The sequence below is a fragment of the Hyperolius riggenbachi genome, chromosome 9, assembly GCF_040937935.1.
Source record: "Hyperolius riggenbachi isolate aHypRig1 chromosome 9, aHypRig1.pri, whole genome shotgun sequence".
NCBI classification, from domain to species: Eukaryota; Metazoa; Chordata; class Amphibia; order Anura; family Hyperoliidae; genus Hyperolius; species Hyperolius riggenbachi.
The window spans coordinates 59745118-59762007 of record NC_090654.1 but is presented as its reverse complement, the minus strand read 5'-3'; the positions used below and the strand labels follow the sequence as shown (position 1 = coordinate 59762007).

The window sequence follows — 16890 nt, the reverse complement described above, 5'->3', positions numbered from 1 at the left end:
TGTAAGCTGTAGAGTAGCTGTTACGTAGAAATCAAAACTAGTCCTTGGTAAGTGTACTTGTAAATGGTGGAGATAGGAGCAATGGACATAAATTGGGCCCTAGGCAATCTAACTGATATTATTATTATTGTTGGCGAGTGTTCGGGACTGTCAGCACTAGATTAGGCTGAAGGAGGGAGACGGGGGAATCCTCATTACAATTTAGAGGCTTCCCCGTCCCGAGGTAAGTATCTCAATTTTCCCTTTTTCAAAGTTACAGGTGTCCTACTCCATTACATGATCTTGTACCTTGTTGTTAGTCATCCTATTTATCTATTGTTCAGCCTTGCGTAATATGTTGGTGCTTTACAAGTTAAATAAATAATAATAATAGTAATGCATAAACCTGAGGATCCACTCGTAAGGCACCCCCCTACTTCAGTACTGATGTTCAAACCCAACTGTCGGAAATGTTCCCCATTTGTAGTCACCCAGGCACTGGGTACCCATCCCTTTTCCAGACCTAACCAGGAAACACCGGGCGCAGAAAAATGCCCTGACCACACATACAAAAATGGACAAATACTGAAAAGTCCCCAAATGACTCTTCAAGGCTTAATTATTTCTACTTGGATAGACATAACAGTGCTTGTAAAGGACCTGCACTCAGGGCCAGATTTACCATAAGGCACTGTAGGCACGTGCCTACAGGCACCCGATGATGGAAAGGCAGCTCACTCTCCTGCCCAAGTGCCTTCCTCCCTCCTTCCCTATGCAGAGTGCTGATGAGACTGTAAATGAGAGGCTACTTACCCAGCTCTCTGCATTCCACTGACAAGATCTCCCTTCAGTCAGGGACACCACTAGCTACTTAATCCTGTGGTTCTTCTAGTTACCTAATACTTGGGGGCACCTCTAGCTACTTAATATTGAGGGTACTTCTGGCTACCTAAAACTAAGGAGCACCTGTAGCTACCTATGACGGGCAAGGGAAGTAAGGGAGTAGTGACAGCTGGGCCAGCTGTGGTGCAGTTTGGTGGGGGGTGGTAGGATCATGGAGGAAGAAGTCTAATGTGCCAGGACATCTGTGCCTATAGGCTCCTGAAAGATAAATCCTGGCCTGCCTGCACTTGTGAATTCTGTGTACTCACTTGTGGATATCTGGGGTGCTTCTTTAAGGATTGCTGCAGCGTTTTCTGGAAAACAGTCTGATCCACAGCTGCAAAGAGAATACAGGATATAACCATGGAAAAACCACAATTTATCATAACAAATACGGATTATGTGATAGTATCCTCAAGAGGAAAACAGCCAGTTGTTCTACTGGGAGTGATGCACCCCAAAGGATGTGCAACACGATTAAAAACAGTTTAAAAGGCAAGAAAATCATACCCCAAGATGAGGAATGATACAAGATACAAAAGTAATTTATACAAAAACACTGGACAACACGTTTCATGGGCATCCACCCGCTTCCTCAGGTCACTAAAACAGTGTCTCAAGGTATGAGTGAATTGGCTCAGAAAGTCAGTTTTGTTTGTATTTACAGTTTCCCACCTACTATCCCTTTTATTTTTAGAGTGCTACCTAAGAACACTGAAGCAAGCAAACTATCTCTTGGAGGTCGGTGACACAACCTTCAAGCGACAATCAGTGGTTGCCATTCTGCAGCACGGTTTTGTGAGTTCCCCATTTGTTTTCTTGCCTTTCTGCATTACTTTACATACTACACTATAAGGGGCTCCTGGTTTTCTCCAGTTTAGAAGAGTGGGGTGTCTGGAACCGTGAGGAAAAAAGACAGAGACAACGAGAGCCCAAACAGAGCAGCGAGGTTGGTAGCTAATGGATAGTGTATGAAATTAAAAAGAAGCTACTCACAAAGGTGGGTTGCAATAGGGGACACCAACCACTTAAGGCAGGTGGAGACAATGAACCCGACTCCACTCGGGTTGTCCCAACAGGACTGGATACGGTCGCTCTCTTAGGTCAAAAACAGCTGGATGTCACAATGGCGTCCACCATGTGAACCCTGAGGAAACACCTCCAATCCCGATGGGGGTGTAATGCACACAATAAAGGTAAAGCGGCACCCAGGTAAAGATAAAATTAGATTAAAATAGAATAAAAATGTAGAAAATGAGATGGCTTACTTTAAGCCCAATCTACACGATACAATTCTTTATATGATTCGATTTGTATTGGCCCGAGGAAGTGGGCTCAGACCCGTGAAATGCGTTGCCTGTGCATAATAAATCTCATTGTCTTTTCTGATTGTCATCCTTAAAGCCCAATCTACACGGTACGATTCTTTATACAATTCGATTACGATTCGATTAAATCCGACATGTCCGATCGGGATTTGATTCAATTCGATTTGCCATTGTTTTGCAATAAATCATTGTTTTGAATTTTATAAAAGAATCGTACCGTGTAGATTGGGCTTTAAGGATGACAATCAGAAAAGACAATGAGATTTATTATGCACAGGCAACGCATTTCACGGGTCTGAGCCCACTTCCTCGGGCCAATACAAATGCCAACAATCATCAAATGCATATAGCTCAATGCCCCCTTTAGGGTACTGTATACGCAGATCTATTTATACATACATCTATAAAAAAATAAATAAATATCAGAAACACATATAGGATAACATTTTGTATTAATTGTAAAATGATCATATAGACAACACTAAAATATGCAGATGAAGTAATAGGCAGGTTCCTTATGAATATTTGTGAAATAAAAGGGGGGAGGAAGTATAGTATAACAACATTATCCATTAAAAGCCCCTGTCGTTTAATTGTTTATACTATACTACCCCGTTATATATAGTCCATTAAGAAATATTCATAAGGAACTTGCCTATTACTATAACTGCTTATTTTAGTTTGCTCTATATGATCATTTTACTATTACTACAAAAGTTTAGCCTACGTCACTTGTTGATATTTTTTCCTATTTTTTTATTGATGTATGTATAAATAGATATGCGTATATAGTACCCTAGAGGTGTTATTGAGCTATCTGAATTTGATAATTGTAGGCACTTGTATTGGCCCGAGGAAGCAGGTTCAGACTTGTGAAACGCGTTGCCTGAGCATAAAAAATCTCATTGAGTTATCTGACTGTTGTCAAATGAGGTAAACCACTTCATTTTTTTAAGTTTTATTTGATTTGAACCTAATCTTATCTTTACCTGGGTGTCCATTTACCATTATTGTGTTCTCTCCTGTTTATCTCCCCCAGGAAGAACCATGTGTATTCCACTCCCCCATCAGCCAATTGTTATACAGGAGAATCCCTTTAGGCTTCTTGCACACAGGGACGTTAAAGGCGCACGTTAGTGCAGCCTGTAACGCTCCCCCAACGCACAGCAATGTAACACAAGTGGACTGTTCACACTGCTCATGTTGCGTTACATTGTAACGCAGCAAAGTGCTGCATGCTGTGCGTTCCCCTACACGGCTAAGCCGCGTTAGACTGTTTGCACATGCTTAGTCATGTTGGGGAGGAGGGGAGAGCGGCCGGGCACATGGCTAATTAATATTCACTGCACGTTGTGACGTGCAGTGTTTACTTCCTGGAGCGGGCGCTCTGTGCGGCGATTGGCCGGGCGGGACCACGTAATGCCGCATGCGTCAAAGAGTACGCATCACGGACGCCAGAGTGAGCTGCACAACGTGGCTCACTCCGACGTCCACACCAGAGAGCACCCGGCGTTGCGTTAGGGGCACGTTATGTGCCCTATAACATCCCCTAAACGCAACGTCCTGGTGTGTAACTAGCCTGACAGTAAACTTCAAGGGACCTGACCAAGTAGTCTACTATATCAGAAGCTTACTAAATCAGGATTGGCCATACATGAGCTTACTATAGCCAAAGGTTTACTATATCAGAGTTTACTATAATGAGATTCTGCTGTAGCTGGGAAAGTGTTCACATCTGAAGAGGTATACGAGTCCAATGGAAAGGGGCTATTCAGCTATACATGAGCCTTTATTCTCAGTATGACAAGTCTGAATCTTGTCCACTACTCTCTGGCCATCATAACATCACTAAACAGCATCATGGCCAGGCATCCAGCAAAAGATGTCCAATGACAAGAGGCTCTACAGATGTATTTTCGCCTATATGTGCAACGATACACCAATCATCCTCTTCAATACTGATTTGCTACAGGAAGGCTTAGCTACCGCCCACTCAGACATAAACCAGTATGAAAAGTTGGAAATCTCACTAAGTTCATTCTGCTGCTCTCCAGATCTCAGGGTCATGCCAGCAGATTTCACGAGCTGTGTGAATAGATTGTCAGCGTCCTGCACCTCGTCTTGTGCCTTGGACTTCTTTGCATTCGAACGCCGCTTCTTGATTTCTAAGACAGGAGGAAGAGCAATATTACAGAGGTGGCGACATATGCAGATGAGAGATAATAAAATGAAATTCAACCTTCTTTAATTTATTTTGCAGCAAAGGGAAAAAATACCAGAGGTTGAACAAACTCTTTGCACATAATTAAAAAGGGGAACAAAGAGCGCTTTCTGGTGCATTAACCTTTTAATGAGTCTCTTCACGCACAAGTAAATAAAACGTACAATGTATCACTTTTAAAATCGCATATCACACGTTACGTGCAAATCACCGCTCCTCCTCGTCCTCTCCAACTCCACTCAGCACGCATCCACACTATGGCCAGTAGTGAGGGGGACCCCAAAGGAGTCCAGCGCCAGCGGGTACAGGGACGCGAAAGAAACTCCGGCCGCTGCCTTGCGCCTATTGCGTCATTACGCGTTTCGGCGTCCTACGCCTTCGTCAGGTGACGCAATGGCGCAACGGACGCATAGGAAATACTATCTAGTTGCCTAGCGACCAATTGCACGGCGGTACCTTACATTGTGATTGCCAAGGAAAGTTCACAAGATTGTGAGCGCAGTGGAGTTGGTGTTTGATATATATTTTTCTTTGCACATAATTAACAGGTTCGTACACCATTCATTAATTACTTAAGACATGAGGTTCATTAATCAAACTAAGGGTGCCCACACATTACTGTGTTCTGTGGGCCGATTGGAGAATCAATGCCGCAACATGGAGATCAATTGATCTTTCGATCAATTTCCAGCTGAAAAGTCGAAAGGCTCGATCAGGCATGCTGGAAAATCTTGGTCACAAGGGTTCGATCAGGTGGGCAGCAGTAATGGGGTTCGATTTTCTGACAACCGACGGTCCGCGGCCATTGTCTCCCCCAAGGGTATGTGCCCCCCCCCCCCCACCACCACCACCACCTGTGACTATAAATAGGTTCTACTCACTGGATGTGCTGCTGACAGCTGAATCTTCATGCTCATCTGACTTGGACAAGCGTCGTTTGGATGGCATCATTACGCTACAAGGAAAGACAAAAATTCAAGTAAGAGGGTGGATGTCAGGAGAAGGAGATGCGGGGTGTCGGGTATAAGAAATGACTTAAAGTGAACCAGAGATGAAAATAAACTAATCAGATAAACAATTCCAGATGGATGCAGGGCAGCACTGTGGGATATAGTGGTTAGCACTCTCACCTTGCAGCGCTGCGTCCACGGTTCTAATTCTAGCCAGGAAATTCTCTACACGGAGTTTGTATGTTCTCCCCGTATCTGCGTGTCTTTCCTCCCACATCCCAAAAGCATACAGATAAGTTAATCGGCTTCCCCCTAAAATTGGCCCCAGACTACGATACATTCACTACACGATACATACATAGACATGAGACTATGGTAGGGACTAGATTATGAGTCCCTCTGAGGGACAGTTAAGTGACAAGACAATATACTTTGTACTGCGCTATATACGGTAAATAATAAATCATATGGATGCAAAAATAGGGTGTCTGTATAGAAAAAAAGGTGAGGAATAGCAGGGCTGTGGAGTCGGAGTCGTGGAGTCGGAGCAATTTTGGGTGCCTGGAGTCGGAGAAAAAATGCACCGACTCCGACTCCTAATGAATTTGTAACTGTAATTAAAATAGAAAATATGATAAAATGTTCTATTTCTCAGATAATAGTCATTAAAAATAATGTATATATACAGTATATATACAGTAATAGCTGTGCTCAGTCCACAAAAATGAAATAAACCAATCAAAATGAGTTACTTGTGCTGCTTCAATAAAGCAGTCCCCGTATTTTTAAAGTCAGATATACATATCTGATTGTGACTGTACAGTATATATGATGTGTACACAGGAATCTCTTATATATACTAAATAACGTCTATGCTGTAAGAATAAAGCCTGATGTGTAGCCGTGTCACTAATAGAGATGGCCAACGAGATGGAAATAATTCTGCATTGATGCTGATTTATGCAAATGTATGCACTCTCTTTGCTCATGAAATCAAATAATTTGATATGTTGTTAAAATTTGGTTTGGTAACTACAAATTAAAGGGTACCTGAGACGGATGAAAAGAAAAGTGTTATACATACCTGGAGCTTCTTCCAGCCCCCTTCAGGCTAATCAGTCCCTCGTTGTCCACCTCCACCAACTGGATCTTCTGCTATGAGTCCTGGTAATTCAGCCAGTCAGCTCAGTCTGGCTATGTGCCGCTTCCACAGCCAGGAGCATTCTGCACCTGCCAATAGTGCTGTGCGGGTGTAGTACGCGCCCGGCGGCGGAGTGTGTGCATGCGCACTGCACCAGACTGGCTCAAGTACCTGGACTCATAGCAGAAGATCCAGGTGGCGGAGGAGGACAGCGAGGGACTGACTAGCCTGAAGGGGGTTGGAGGAAGCCCCAAGTATGTATAAAACTTTAATTTCATCTGCCTCAGGTTTACTTTGTTACACAGTAGTACTATACTCTACATATGCACTCCCCACAGAGCTGCAGGGAATCCACTGAGAATGTTGTGCACATTGAACAGAGGTGTTGTCTATCACCCATAAGCCTGGTTCAGATTGTGCATGAAGAATGTGTAATAGAGGAAGAATCTCCTTATTCCCCTGCAGAGTACCTGCACATCACTCTTACATGTACCCACAGTTACATTGCCTAGGGCCTGATAGATGTTCTTTGTTCCGGTTTGTACCTTTTACAAGTACTCTTACCAAGGACTAGGGAATAAATATAGTAGTCTACATATCCTTCTCACTTCAGCTGTCTTGTAAAACTCCTAAGCATTGGCAGTTAAGAGACGAATTTCACGTTACATACTGTTAATCAACAAAATTGTAATATGCAAATTAGAGGAGTCGGAGTCGGTGGAATCCTAAACTGAGGAGTCAGAGTCGGTGGATTTTTGGACCAACTCCACAGCCCTGAGGAATAGGGTGTTGGGTATGGAAGGTGTGAGTGGAATGTAAGTGCAGTAGAGAAGGTGGATAAACAATGGGAAGCTGGGTTCTGCATACAGGAAATGGGGAAATAAGGCGGAGCAGTGCTTTTTGGCGCTGCTAGATTTGGGCGCAGCCAGCGTCACCATAGACTATAATGGGAATCAGTCTATAGCGGCGCTCAGTGAGTAACGTCGGCACCGTCAGAAGACGGAGCCGAGGTTGCTTAAAAAAATCACAATAAGGCTCCCTGCACACTGCAAATCCGTTTTCTGATTCCGATTTTCCCTGAATGCATTCAACAGAAAAACGGATCAAAAAACGCAGCATGCAGTAAAGATTAAAAATCGCAATTGGAATCGGAGGTAAAAACCGATTAAAAAGCGGAATCGGAAATGCATGCAGTGTGCAAGAGGCCTAATTCTGCCTCCAGCAATCGCAGGAAGCCGAATTATATCATTCCCCCACTATCCATGGCGGCCTGGAGGGGAAATAGTACTTAACACGGCCCGGACTTGTGCAGAACCAGGATCAGCCATATACCGCTGTATCCTGCGCCCAAGTCTACCGGCGCCAATTTCAAAAGTACTCAAATAAGGTGCCAGGGCCAAAAAAGTAAAGTGATGTGGCGTCAGGCACACGATATGAAGGGATTAAACTCAGTGTTCTCCCCAGAAATTTTTTCCAGCCGGGTGGCATGAAATAGTAGCCGGGTGGCATGGAAAAGTAGCCGGGTGGGGCGAGCTGAGAATGCAGGGCCGGTGCTTCTGTGAGAAACTCTGCTTACAGCAGAGGAGGAGGTGAGCCGATGACAGCCGGGTGCTCACCAAAACTAGCCGGGTGGAGCACCCGAGCCTGGGGAGAACACTGTAAACTGTACCAGAGATCACAAAATATAAAGAATCGATACTTACCCAGGGCTTCCTCCAGCCCCATAAGCACGTGCGAGTCCCTCGCCGTCCTCCCGCGGTCTGCCATTCAGCTGCAATCAGCCCCGGTAACTGGCTCAGTTGGGTCCAGTCTGGATCTTCTGCGCATGCATGGAAGGTCCGCACATGCGCAGCAGGCCCAGACTGTCGTGACTGAAGCAGCTACCGGGCTGATCGCGACTGAACGGCAGACCGTGAGAGGATGGCGAGGTACACACACGTGTTTATGGGGCTGGAGGAAGCCCTGGGTGAGTATCGATTCTTTATATTTTCTGATCTCTGGTTTACTTTAACCTCCTTGCCGGTTATCCCGAGCTCAGCTCGGGGTAACCTGCGCAGGAGGATTTCTCAGGCCCCGCCGGGCCGATTTGCATATTTTTTTTCCTACACGCGGTGGTACGCGATCGCCGCCGCTACCCGCCGATTCGCCGCTACCCGCCGATTCGCCGCCCCCCAGACCCCTGCGCAGCCTGGCCAATCAGTGCCAGAAAGTGCTGAGGAGTGGATCGGGATTCCCTATGACGTCCATGACGTCATCCCGCCCCGTCGCCATGGCGACCGGGGAAGTCCTGCAGGAAATCCCGTTCTGAACAGGATTTCCTGCTTACTCTGATCGCTGGAGGCGATCGGAGTGGGTGGGGGGATGCCGCCGCTCAGCGGATATCATGTAGCGAGCCCTGGGCTCGCTACATGATTTAAAAATAAAAAGTGCTGCGCTGCGTCCTTGCCGGAGGAATTGGACCTGCAAGGAGGTTAAGGGTCCTTTCACACTTGGGCCCATATGCAATTCACTTTTTCTCCTAGGTGATATTTTCTCAACTTGTCAACAAAATGCCTTTTAACCACCCTGGCGTTCTGATTAAATCGCCAGGGTGGCTGCGGGAGGGTTTTTTTTAAATAAAAAAAAAACTATTTCATGCAGCCAACTGAAAGTTGGCTGCATGAAAGCCCACTAGAGGGCGCTCCGGAGGCGATCTTCCGATCGCCTCCGGCGCCCAGAATAAACAAGGAAGGCCGCAATGAGCGGCCTTCCTTGTTTTGCTTATATCGTCGCCATAGCGACGAGCGGAGTGACGTCATCGACGTCAGCCGACGTCCTGACGTCAGCCGCCTCCGATCCAGCCCTTAGCGCTGGCCGGAACTTTTTGTTCCGGCTGCGCAGGGCTCAGGCGGCTAGGGGGGCCCTCTTTCGCCGCTGCTCGCGGCGAATCGCCGCAGAGCGGCGGCGATCAGGCAGCACACGCGGCTGGCAAAGTGCCGGCTGCGTGTGCTGCTTTTTATTTCATCAAAATCGGCCCAGCAGGGCCTGAGCGGCAGCCGCTGGCGGTGTTGGACGAGCTGAGCTCGTCCAGACCGCTCAGCTGGTTAAAGGGAAGGTTCAGGGAACTCTTGAAAAAAATAAAAATCCCTATCCACTTACCTGGGGCTTCCTCCAGCCCGTGGCAGGCAGGAGGTGCCCTCGCCGCCGCTCCAGAGGCTTCCGGTCGTCTTCGGTGGCCGACCCGACCTGGCCAGGCCGGCTGCCAGGTCGGGCTCTTCTGCACTCCATGGCCGGGCTCTTCTGCGTCCCACGCCGGCGCGCTGACGTCATCGGACGTCCTCCGGGCTGTACTGCGCAGGCGAAGACGACCGGAAGCCTCTGGAGCGGCGGCGAGGGCACCTCCTGCCTGCCACGGGCTGGAGGAAGCCCCAGGTAAGTGGATAGGGATTTTTATTTTTTTCAAGAGTTCCCTGAACCTTCCCTTTAAACCAAGAAACATTAATAATTATTTTGACAATAACTTCACCAATGTTATTGGTACTTTTTTTTAATTGCAAAGCTCTAAAAAGTTATTTTAAAGTGTAACTGTCAGGTATAAAATCAAAAATCAATTCTTTATTTTTATCTGGTAAACAAGTAGTAAGGATGCTAACCAGGCAATCCAAAAGTTCAAATCTCTATTCGTTTTCTTGTTTATAAATGATTATTCTCAGTTTACCTAACTCTTATTTGGTACGCTGTCGCAAAAGAAGTTGCAGGGCATGCTGGGTTGTCCTTTTTTGCTTCTGTACATTGAGGGGAAATAAAGAAGCAAAAAAAAGACAACCCAGCATGCCCTGCAACTTCCTTTGTGTGGCAACGTACCAAATAAGAGTCAGGTAAACTGGGGAATGATCATTTATAAACAAGAAAACTAATAGAGACAGTTACACTTTAAAGAGAAGATGAAAAATTATCTCCTAGGGGAAAACTCAGAAGTAAAAGTTAATTGCATATGGGCCTTTGTATGTGCGTACATTTGGGCGCAGGATACAGCCGGTATATGGCTGATCCTGCTTCTGCACAAGTCCGGGCCATATTAATTACTATTCCCCCTCCAGGCCGACATGGATGGTGGGGGAATGAAATAATTCGGCTTCCAGCGATTGCTGGAGGCCAAATTATTGTGTTTTTTAAGCAACTTCAGCTCAGTCTTCTGACTGAGCCGACGTTACTCACTGACCGCTGCTATAGACTTATTCCCATTACAGTCTATGTAAAAAACAGCAAGACAAAGACTGGGGGCGGGGGCGAACAATGGGCGTGGCCATGACATTGTATGGAATGAGCTAACGTAATGATGTAACAGCGAGGCGTAAGAAAGCAGTGTTTACGCCATGATGTGGTCAAACGAGACTTTGCATCATGGGTGTGCAGAAACTGTGTGATGCTAATAGTATACCGTAACCACAAAGCAGCAAACAAAGCCATCTATGACCATTAAATAATAAATGCAGTAACAGTTACCCCAGACACCAGAAAATAAACGCAATGGGCAACATGTCAGCACAGAATAAACGCAATGCGGGCAACGTGTCAGTACAAAATAAACGCAATGCGGGCAAACATGTCAGTACAAAATAAATGCAATGCGGGCAAACATGTCAGTACAAAATAAATGCAATGCGGGCAAACATGTCAGTACAAAATAAACGCAATGTGAGAAACATTTCACTAGAAAATAAACGCAATGGGAGCAATGCGGGAAAACATGTCAGTACAAAATAAACGCAATGCGGGCAAACATGTCAGTACAAAATAAATGCACTGCGGCCAAACATGTCAGTACAAAATAAACACAATGGGTATCATTCATAAAGCATTTCCGCATGCGGAAATGCTTAATACCGGTGACTTTACCGACCACTCAGCATAATCCCCATTCATAAAGGCTCTTTCCGCATGAAAAGATGACAGAGCGATACATTTCCGCCTTGTGCGGAGTTTTTCTAGATTTATCTAGAAAAAGTAACAAACACGTCCATTCATAAAGATTAGAGCAAGCGGTATCCGGAAGGAAAATACCGCTTGCTCGACAGTAGCGATAGGCGGGCGGATTACATGTAAATGAATGGGACGGACCTCCCAAGCAGCATCAGTTAGGAGCGCATGGAGGGAATCGGGCAGCTTTTATGTTTCCGCATGTCTTCCGCCACGCTACCGCCAGCTTCCTCCAGAAAACCTCCGCACTTCTACCGCAACAGGCAACTTCTTTATGAATGCCCACCCAGAAGTCCTAATTACCGGTTGCGGAGAAGAACGGTGTTTTCCCGCACTACCGACAGCCTCTTTATGAATGATACCCAATGTGAGAAACATTTCACCTGGAAAAGAAAGCATTTACTCATGTGGCAAAAGTCTCCGGCCTCTGGCGCGCTGCTCCCGGGACCATCTTCATCTTGCTCCTGCTCCCGCGCTGACAGGGCTACGGCAAGATGGCGCCCGAAGCCCTGTACTGGAGACACAAATAGTCTCCAGTACAGGGCTTCGGCAGCCATCTTGCCGTAGCTCTGCTCGCCTGTCGGTGTCGGAACAGACACCGAAAGACTAAGGAGGCTGGAGCGGGGCTGCGGGCAATGAACTGGCACGGCGTCTATAGACGCAGCTGCCAGTTCATGCAGAAACAGTGGCCAGAGTCCCGAGGCCGGGACGTCCCGCTGCTAAAAGCGGGACGTTTCCTGGGACCTCATGCAGCCTGGGACCACGGACCCCGAATCCGGGACGCGTCCCGGGCCATCCGGGACGTCTGGTCACTCTATTTAACGACTTAAAGACTGTATAATGCCTGAAGAACTGTTTAGAAAGCTTGCAAAATAACATGTAGTTAGTCATTCAGGCTGGGTTCACATATGACATAGCGTTAAATGTAGCGCTTTTTGGCATGTGCGTTGCTTTTTCTTTTCATTCGCGTTTTGCGTGCCTTTTTACGCGTTTGCTGTTCGCTAATAGAAAATACATACGCGTTTTGTATGCGTTTTTCTATTGCGTTTTATGCAAATCACTAGGAAAACAACAGGAAGAGAAAATGCATCACTAAACAATTTGTTTTAAGCAAAAACGCATACCATTGCGTTCCCATTGACTTCCATTAGGTGCGTTTTGGCAGCCATCCTGCATATTATGCAACACTGCCAGCGTTTGTGCAACGCTTACTGTGAAAATGCATGCATTTTTTTCATGCGGTTTTTCCTGCGGCCCATAGACTTCTATTAGCGGCAAAAGCGTTTCCCGCTACTCTAGCGTTTCTGCCATGTATGCACCCAGCCTAAAGGTATTACCAGGAATCAATGTTTTGCTGACGGGAAAATAATTTGCATGGTGTGTTACGCATTGAGTGAACTATGGGTGGAGGTGGGGTAAGTGGGAGGGGCAAGGTTGTGGGTGGGAAAGGGGAGGTAGGAGCAGGTGAGATGATGGATAAAGGGAAGAGGCAGAATATGGGAAGGGAATGAGGGAACAAGTGATGAGAGAGGAGGTTGAAAAGTGAAGAGGAGGACAGAGACAGGAACAAGTTGTGGGTTGAGATAATCACTGAGGTGCAGATCATTCTGTCTGGCATGCAAATGATATGCACCTTGGAACTGCACCAATCAGATGTGCCTCCTTGCGATATGGGCTGGCCCAGGTCCGCACTGCATATAGTTTGCATGCCAGCCAAGATGATTAGCATCTCATTAAGCATCTCTAGGTGTAGGTGAGGAGATAGAGGAAAGACATTAGGTGAACAGAGAGCTCAGGCTTACATTCAGGAACTGGCTGTATTCCTCCTTTCCCGCGTTTCAATACGCAGCCAATCAAGCCTGCACTAAACCCAATAGCAGCGGCGGAGAGCCGCGATTGGCTGAGCGAGTCATGTGACTTGCAGGCAAGGATTGTTGTATGCCTGATGGGTAATATAGTTCCATAGCGCATACTTGCCTTGCTCCTTGTATAGAGCATACTTCCCTCACCTTCTGCACACGCGAGATGGCGCTCTAGGTAACCTAAATGGGACCAAGTGACAGCAGAGGAGAGCGCTGAACAGTACCGACCAGTGGCGGACTGGCCCGGGGGGACAGGGGGCGATTTCCCCCCGGGCCGCCTCCTGAACCTTGTGTCAGGGCCGCCCAGGGCCGATACTTATGTTATAGATAAGCTGCTGGCTTCCTCCCCCGAACGCAGTGTTGGCCTCTAGTGATTCGGGACCTCGCTCCTGCTACAGCTGCTGCTAGGCTGCTAGGCAACAGAGGTCCTGCCCCCTGTCAGCAGAAACAGTCAGCCAGTGAAGAGAGAGGGCTCTAGCGCGTCATTTGAAGTGGCCAGGCTGCCGGAGGATTCTAGTCTTGCCTGGTGAAAGGAACGTTGCAGTTTCTCCCTCAATTCCAGCCTCCTGGGTGAAGCTGGAAGGGACACTGATCACAGCAGACACCAGGTACAGACCAGACACTGCCCTTTGTAAGCCGATACCTCCTCTTCATTTGTTTGTTTTCCTTTGCACAGGCCAGCTCTGATGACACTAGCCCTGCATCTCCGTCTCCTGTACATACCTGTAACCCTTTCACTGCTGCCTTCTGGTGTTAACTTTTTGCAGCACTGGAACTTTGTATTTAAGTCATGCATATTTATGTATTCTTCTGCTTTGGCTGCACACTGATACATTGTACTACATTAACAGCATTAAGCACTTAGGGACTTCTGAGGTAAAATATATAATCTATTTTTTACTCACCTGGGGCTTCTTCCAGCCCCAAGCAGCCATCTCAGTTCCTCGCAGCAGCTCCAGCCCTTCTTGGTGTCCCCGCTAGCCACCTGCAATAATGGCGACTTGCTGGCAGGGTCAGTTCTCATTACGTCAATACGCAACACCGGCATTAGAAGGAAGCAGGGGGAGAGAGAGAACGCTTATCATGGGGGGGGGGGGGGGGGCAGGAGTAGGTGAATTGACTGCCGCTGCTCCCACTGCAGGGAGTGGGGACCAAAGGAGCCACAGTGGGGGAACACAGGAGCCATGGTGGTGGGGCACAGGGGGGAACACAAGTGACAAAAGAGTGACAAAAGGTGACACAGCTGGACAAGAGGCAGAGGGGGGAACAGGTGACACAGGGACATGAGGCGACACGGAGGGGGACAAAAGAGGTAAAGGGGGAACAGATGTAACACAAGGGGATGAAATTTATTGGGGGGCAAAAAAAGACACAGGGGACATGAGGTAGCAGAGGTGACACGGGAAACAGATGTAACCCGGGGGGTCAAAAGAGGGGAACAGGTGACACGGAGACAAAAAAGGCACAGGAGAAACAAAAGTGACACAGGGAAAAAGAGGAACAGGGGACATGAGGTAACACCGAGACAGACAAAAGAGACACAGAGGTAACACAGAAAGGGGCAAAAAAAAGGCACAGGTGGAACAGGTGACATAGAGGAGGACAGAAGAGGCACAGAAATGACAGTTCTGATTTAGGAATGGATTCAGATTAAGAACAAACCTATATTCCCTATCTCTTTCATTAACCGGGGACTACCTGTATTACGCTAGCTTCTTTATTAGGTATGTCTTGCTAGTACTGAATATGATCTTTTTTGCCAACAGAACTGCCTTAATTCTTTATGGCATTATTCAGGGATTTTTGGTCCATACTGACATAATAGTGTCATGCAGTTGGCCCCACCCACATCATGCCATGGTCACGCCAATTTTTGTCATTTACCTCACTGTCGTAATACCCCCCAGACATCCCCCCCCCCCCCAACCCCCCCCCCCAGGGCCTCTGGGTTGTGTTTTCCCCCCAGGCCAAAAGGTCCCAGTCCTCCCCTGGTACCGACCTATAATAGAAAGTCAGAAACTTGGAGGTGACAGAAATAGGCAGAGTCTGTATTCAGCCGTACGCAAAGCTGCGCGGGTACGAACATAAGAGACGTATAATACAATGCAAGGAGTAGCCTCAGAGCGAGGCTACTCCTTGCATTTCTCAGCAAACCCTCTGCCATATTAGCTCCAGTGGTGGTGATAATAACTTATCACCACCACTGGAGCTCTGGCAGAGGGTTTGTAGCCTCAGAGCATACTTGCCTCACCTTCTGCACACGCCAGATGGCGCTCTAGGTAACCTAAATGGGACCAAGTGACAGTAGAGGAGAGCGCTGAACAGCCTCATCTTATCACTTAGCCTCATCTTATCACTGATAAGATGAGGCTGAGCATATTGTTCCGTACTCATTCATGGGTCCAGAAAGTGCCCTTGATGACGGTCATTCAGCGCCTCCTGGCTCCTCTTACTGTCGGCGGGTATGTACGATGTCACATTGCGTTAAACGTCAGGCATGAATGAGACATCAAGCGATCACCGTACTTTGCACAGGAGTCTGATCCGCCATGATATTGCCATGCAATGTTCACGTAGTTGTGCACCGGTACCCACGTTGCAATATCACAGAAGCGGCCACTCAGCACTCAAAAAATCGCTGGTCGTCGGTAAAATCGCAACATGGGTGCATAGCACAGTGGCGTAGTGGTTAGCGCTCTCACCTTGCAGCCCTGGGTCCCCGGTCAAATCCCAGCCAGGTCAACATCTGCAAGGAGTTTGTATGTTCTCCCTGTGTCTGTGTGGGTTTACTCCAGGTACTCCGGTTTCCTCCCACCAGAGCCGGGACAAGGTCCTCCAGCACCCAAGGCTGAGTCACCAAAGTGCGCCCCTCCATCCCTCCCACCCGGATTGCTATTAGACTAAGAGGGCCACATGGCCCACAACCTCCCCAACAATATCTAGTTATCTGGCTTGCAGTCACTGCTATGTATCCCCTTTTCTTATTTCTTTCTGCTTCATACACAATTAGGAATGACAGCTGAATGAATTGTGCGCCCCCTCCTACACTGCGCCCTGAGGCTGGAGCCTCTCCAGCCTATGCCTCGGCCCGGCCCTGCCTCCCACACCTCTACAACATACAGATAAGTTAATTGGTTTCCCCTAAAATGCCCCTAGACTATGATACATGCACTACAAGTTACATACATAGACATATGACAGTGTTCTTTCTAGGCTCTTTTAGCCAGGTGCTCCACCCGGGTAATTTTGGTAAGCACCAGGCTTTCATCGGCTCTCCTCCTCCTATGCTGTAAGCAGAGTGGTGCCTGCCCTTCATTGCCGACCCATCGCGCCTCACCCGGCTACTTTTTCATGCCACCCGGCTACAAAAAAATTTCTGAGGAGAACACTGTATGACTATGGTAGGAACTAGATTGTGAGCCCCTCTGAGGGACAGCTAGCGACAAGACAATATACGCTGTACAGCGCTGCGTAATATGTCGGCGCTATATGAATACTTAAATAAATAAATAGCTGAACACTTCTACTGAGCTGATCTCCACAGATCCAGGGAGGAAAGTAAACCAAA

General features: G+C 47.3%; 1 protein-coding gene across 3 annotated transcripts in view; it reads right to left on the bottom strand.

Annotated features, from left to right (window-relative positions):
- Nucleotides 1-13732, bottom strand: part of FANCD2 (FA complementation group D2) — an 80974-nt gene extending 67242 nt beyond the window's left edge. For 2 of the 3 annotated variants that reach the window (XM_068252887.1, XM_068252889.1), the window contains exons 1-4: nucleotides 13263-13325; nucleotides 5292-5365; nucleotides 4220-4354; nucleotides 1131-1198 (exon numbers count right to left, since the gene is read on the bottom strand). In XM_068252887.1, coding sequence (XP_068108988.1) covers nucleotides 1131-1198; nucleotides 4220-4354; nucleotides 5292-5361 — 273 coding nt within the window. In that variant the 5' untranslated portion in view covers nucleotides 5362-5365; nucleotides 13263-13325. Of the gene's footprint in view, nucleotides 1-1130; nucleotides 1199-4219; nucleotides 4355-5291; nucleotides 5366-13262; nucleotides 13326-13437 lie in introns of those variants that run through there. The other variant, XM_068252888.1, reaches the window with a different exon arrangement.
- Between the last annotated feature and the right edge of the window lie 3158 nt (nucleotides 13733-16890).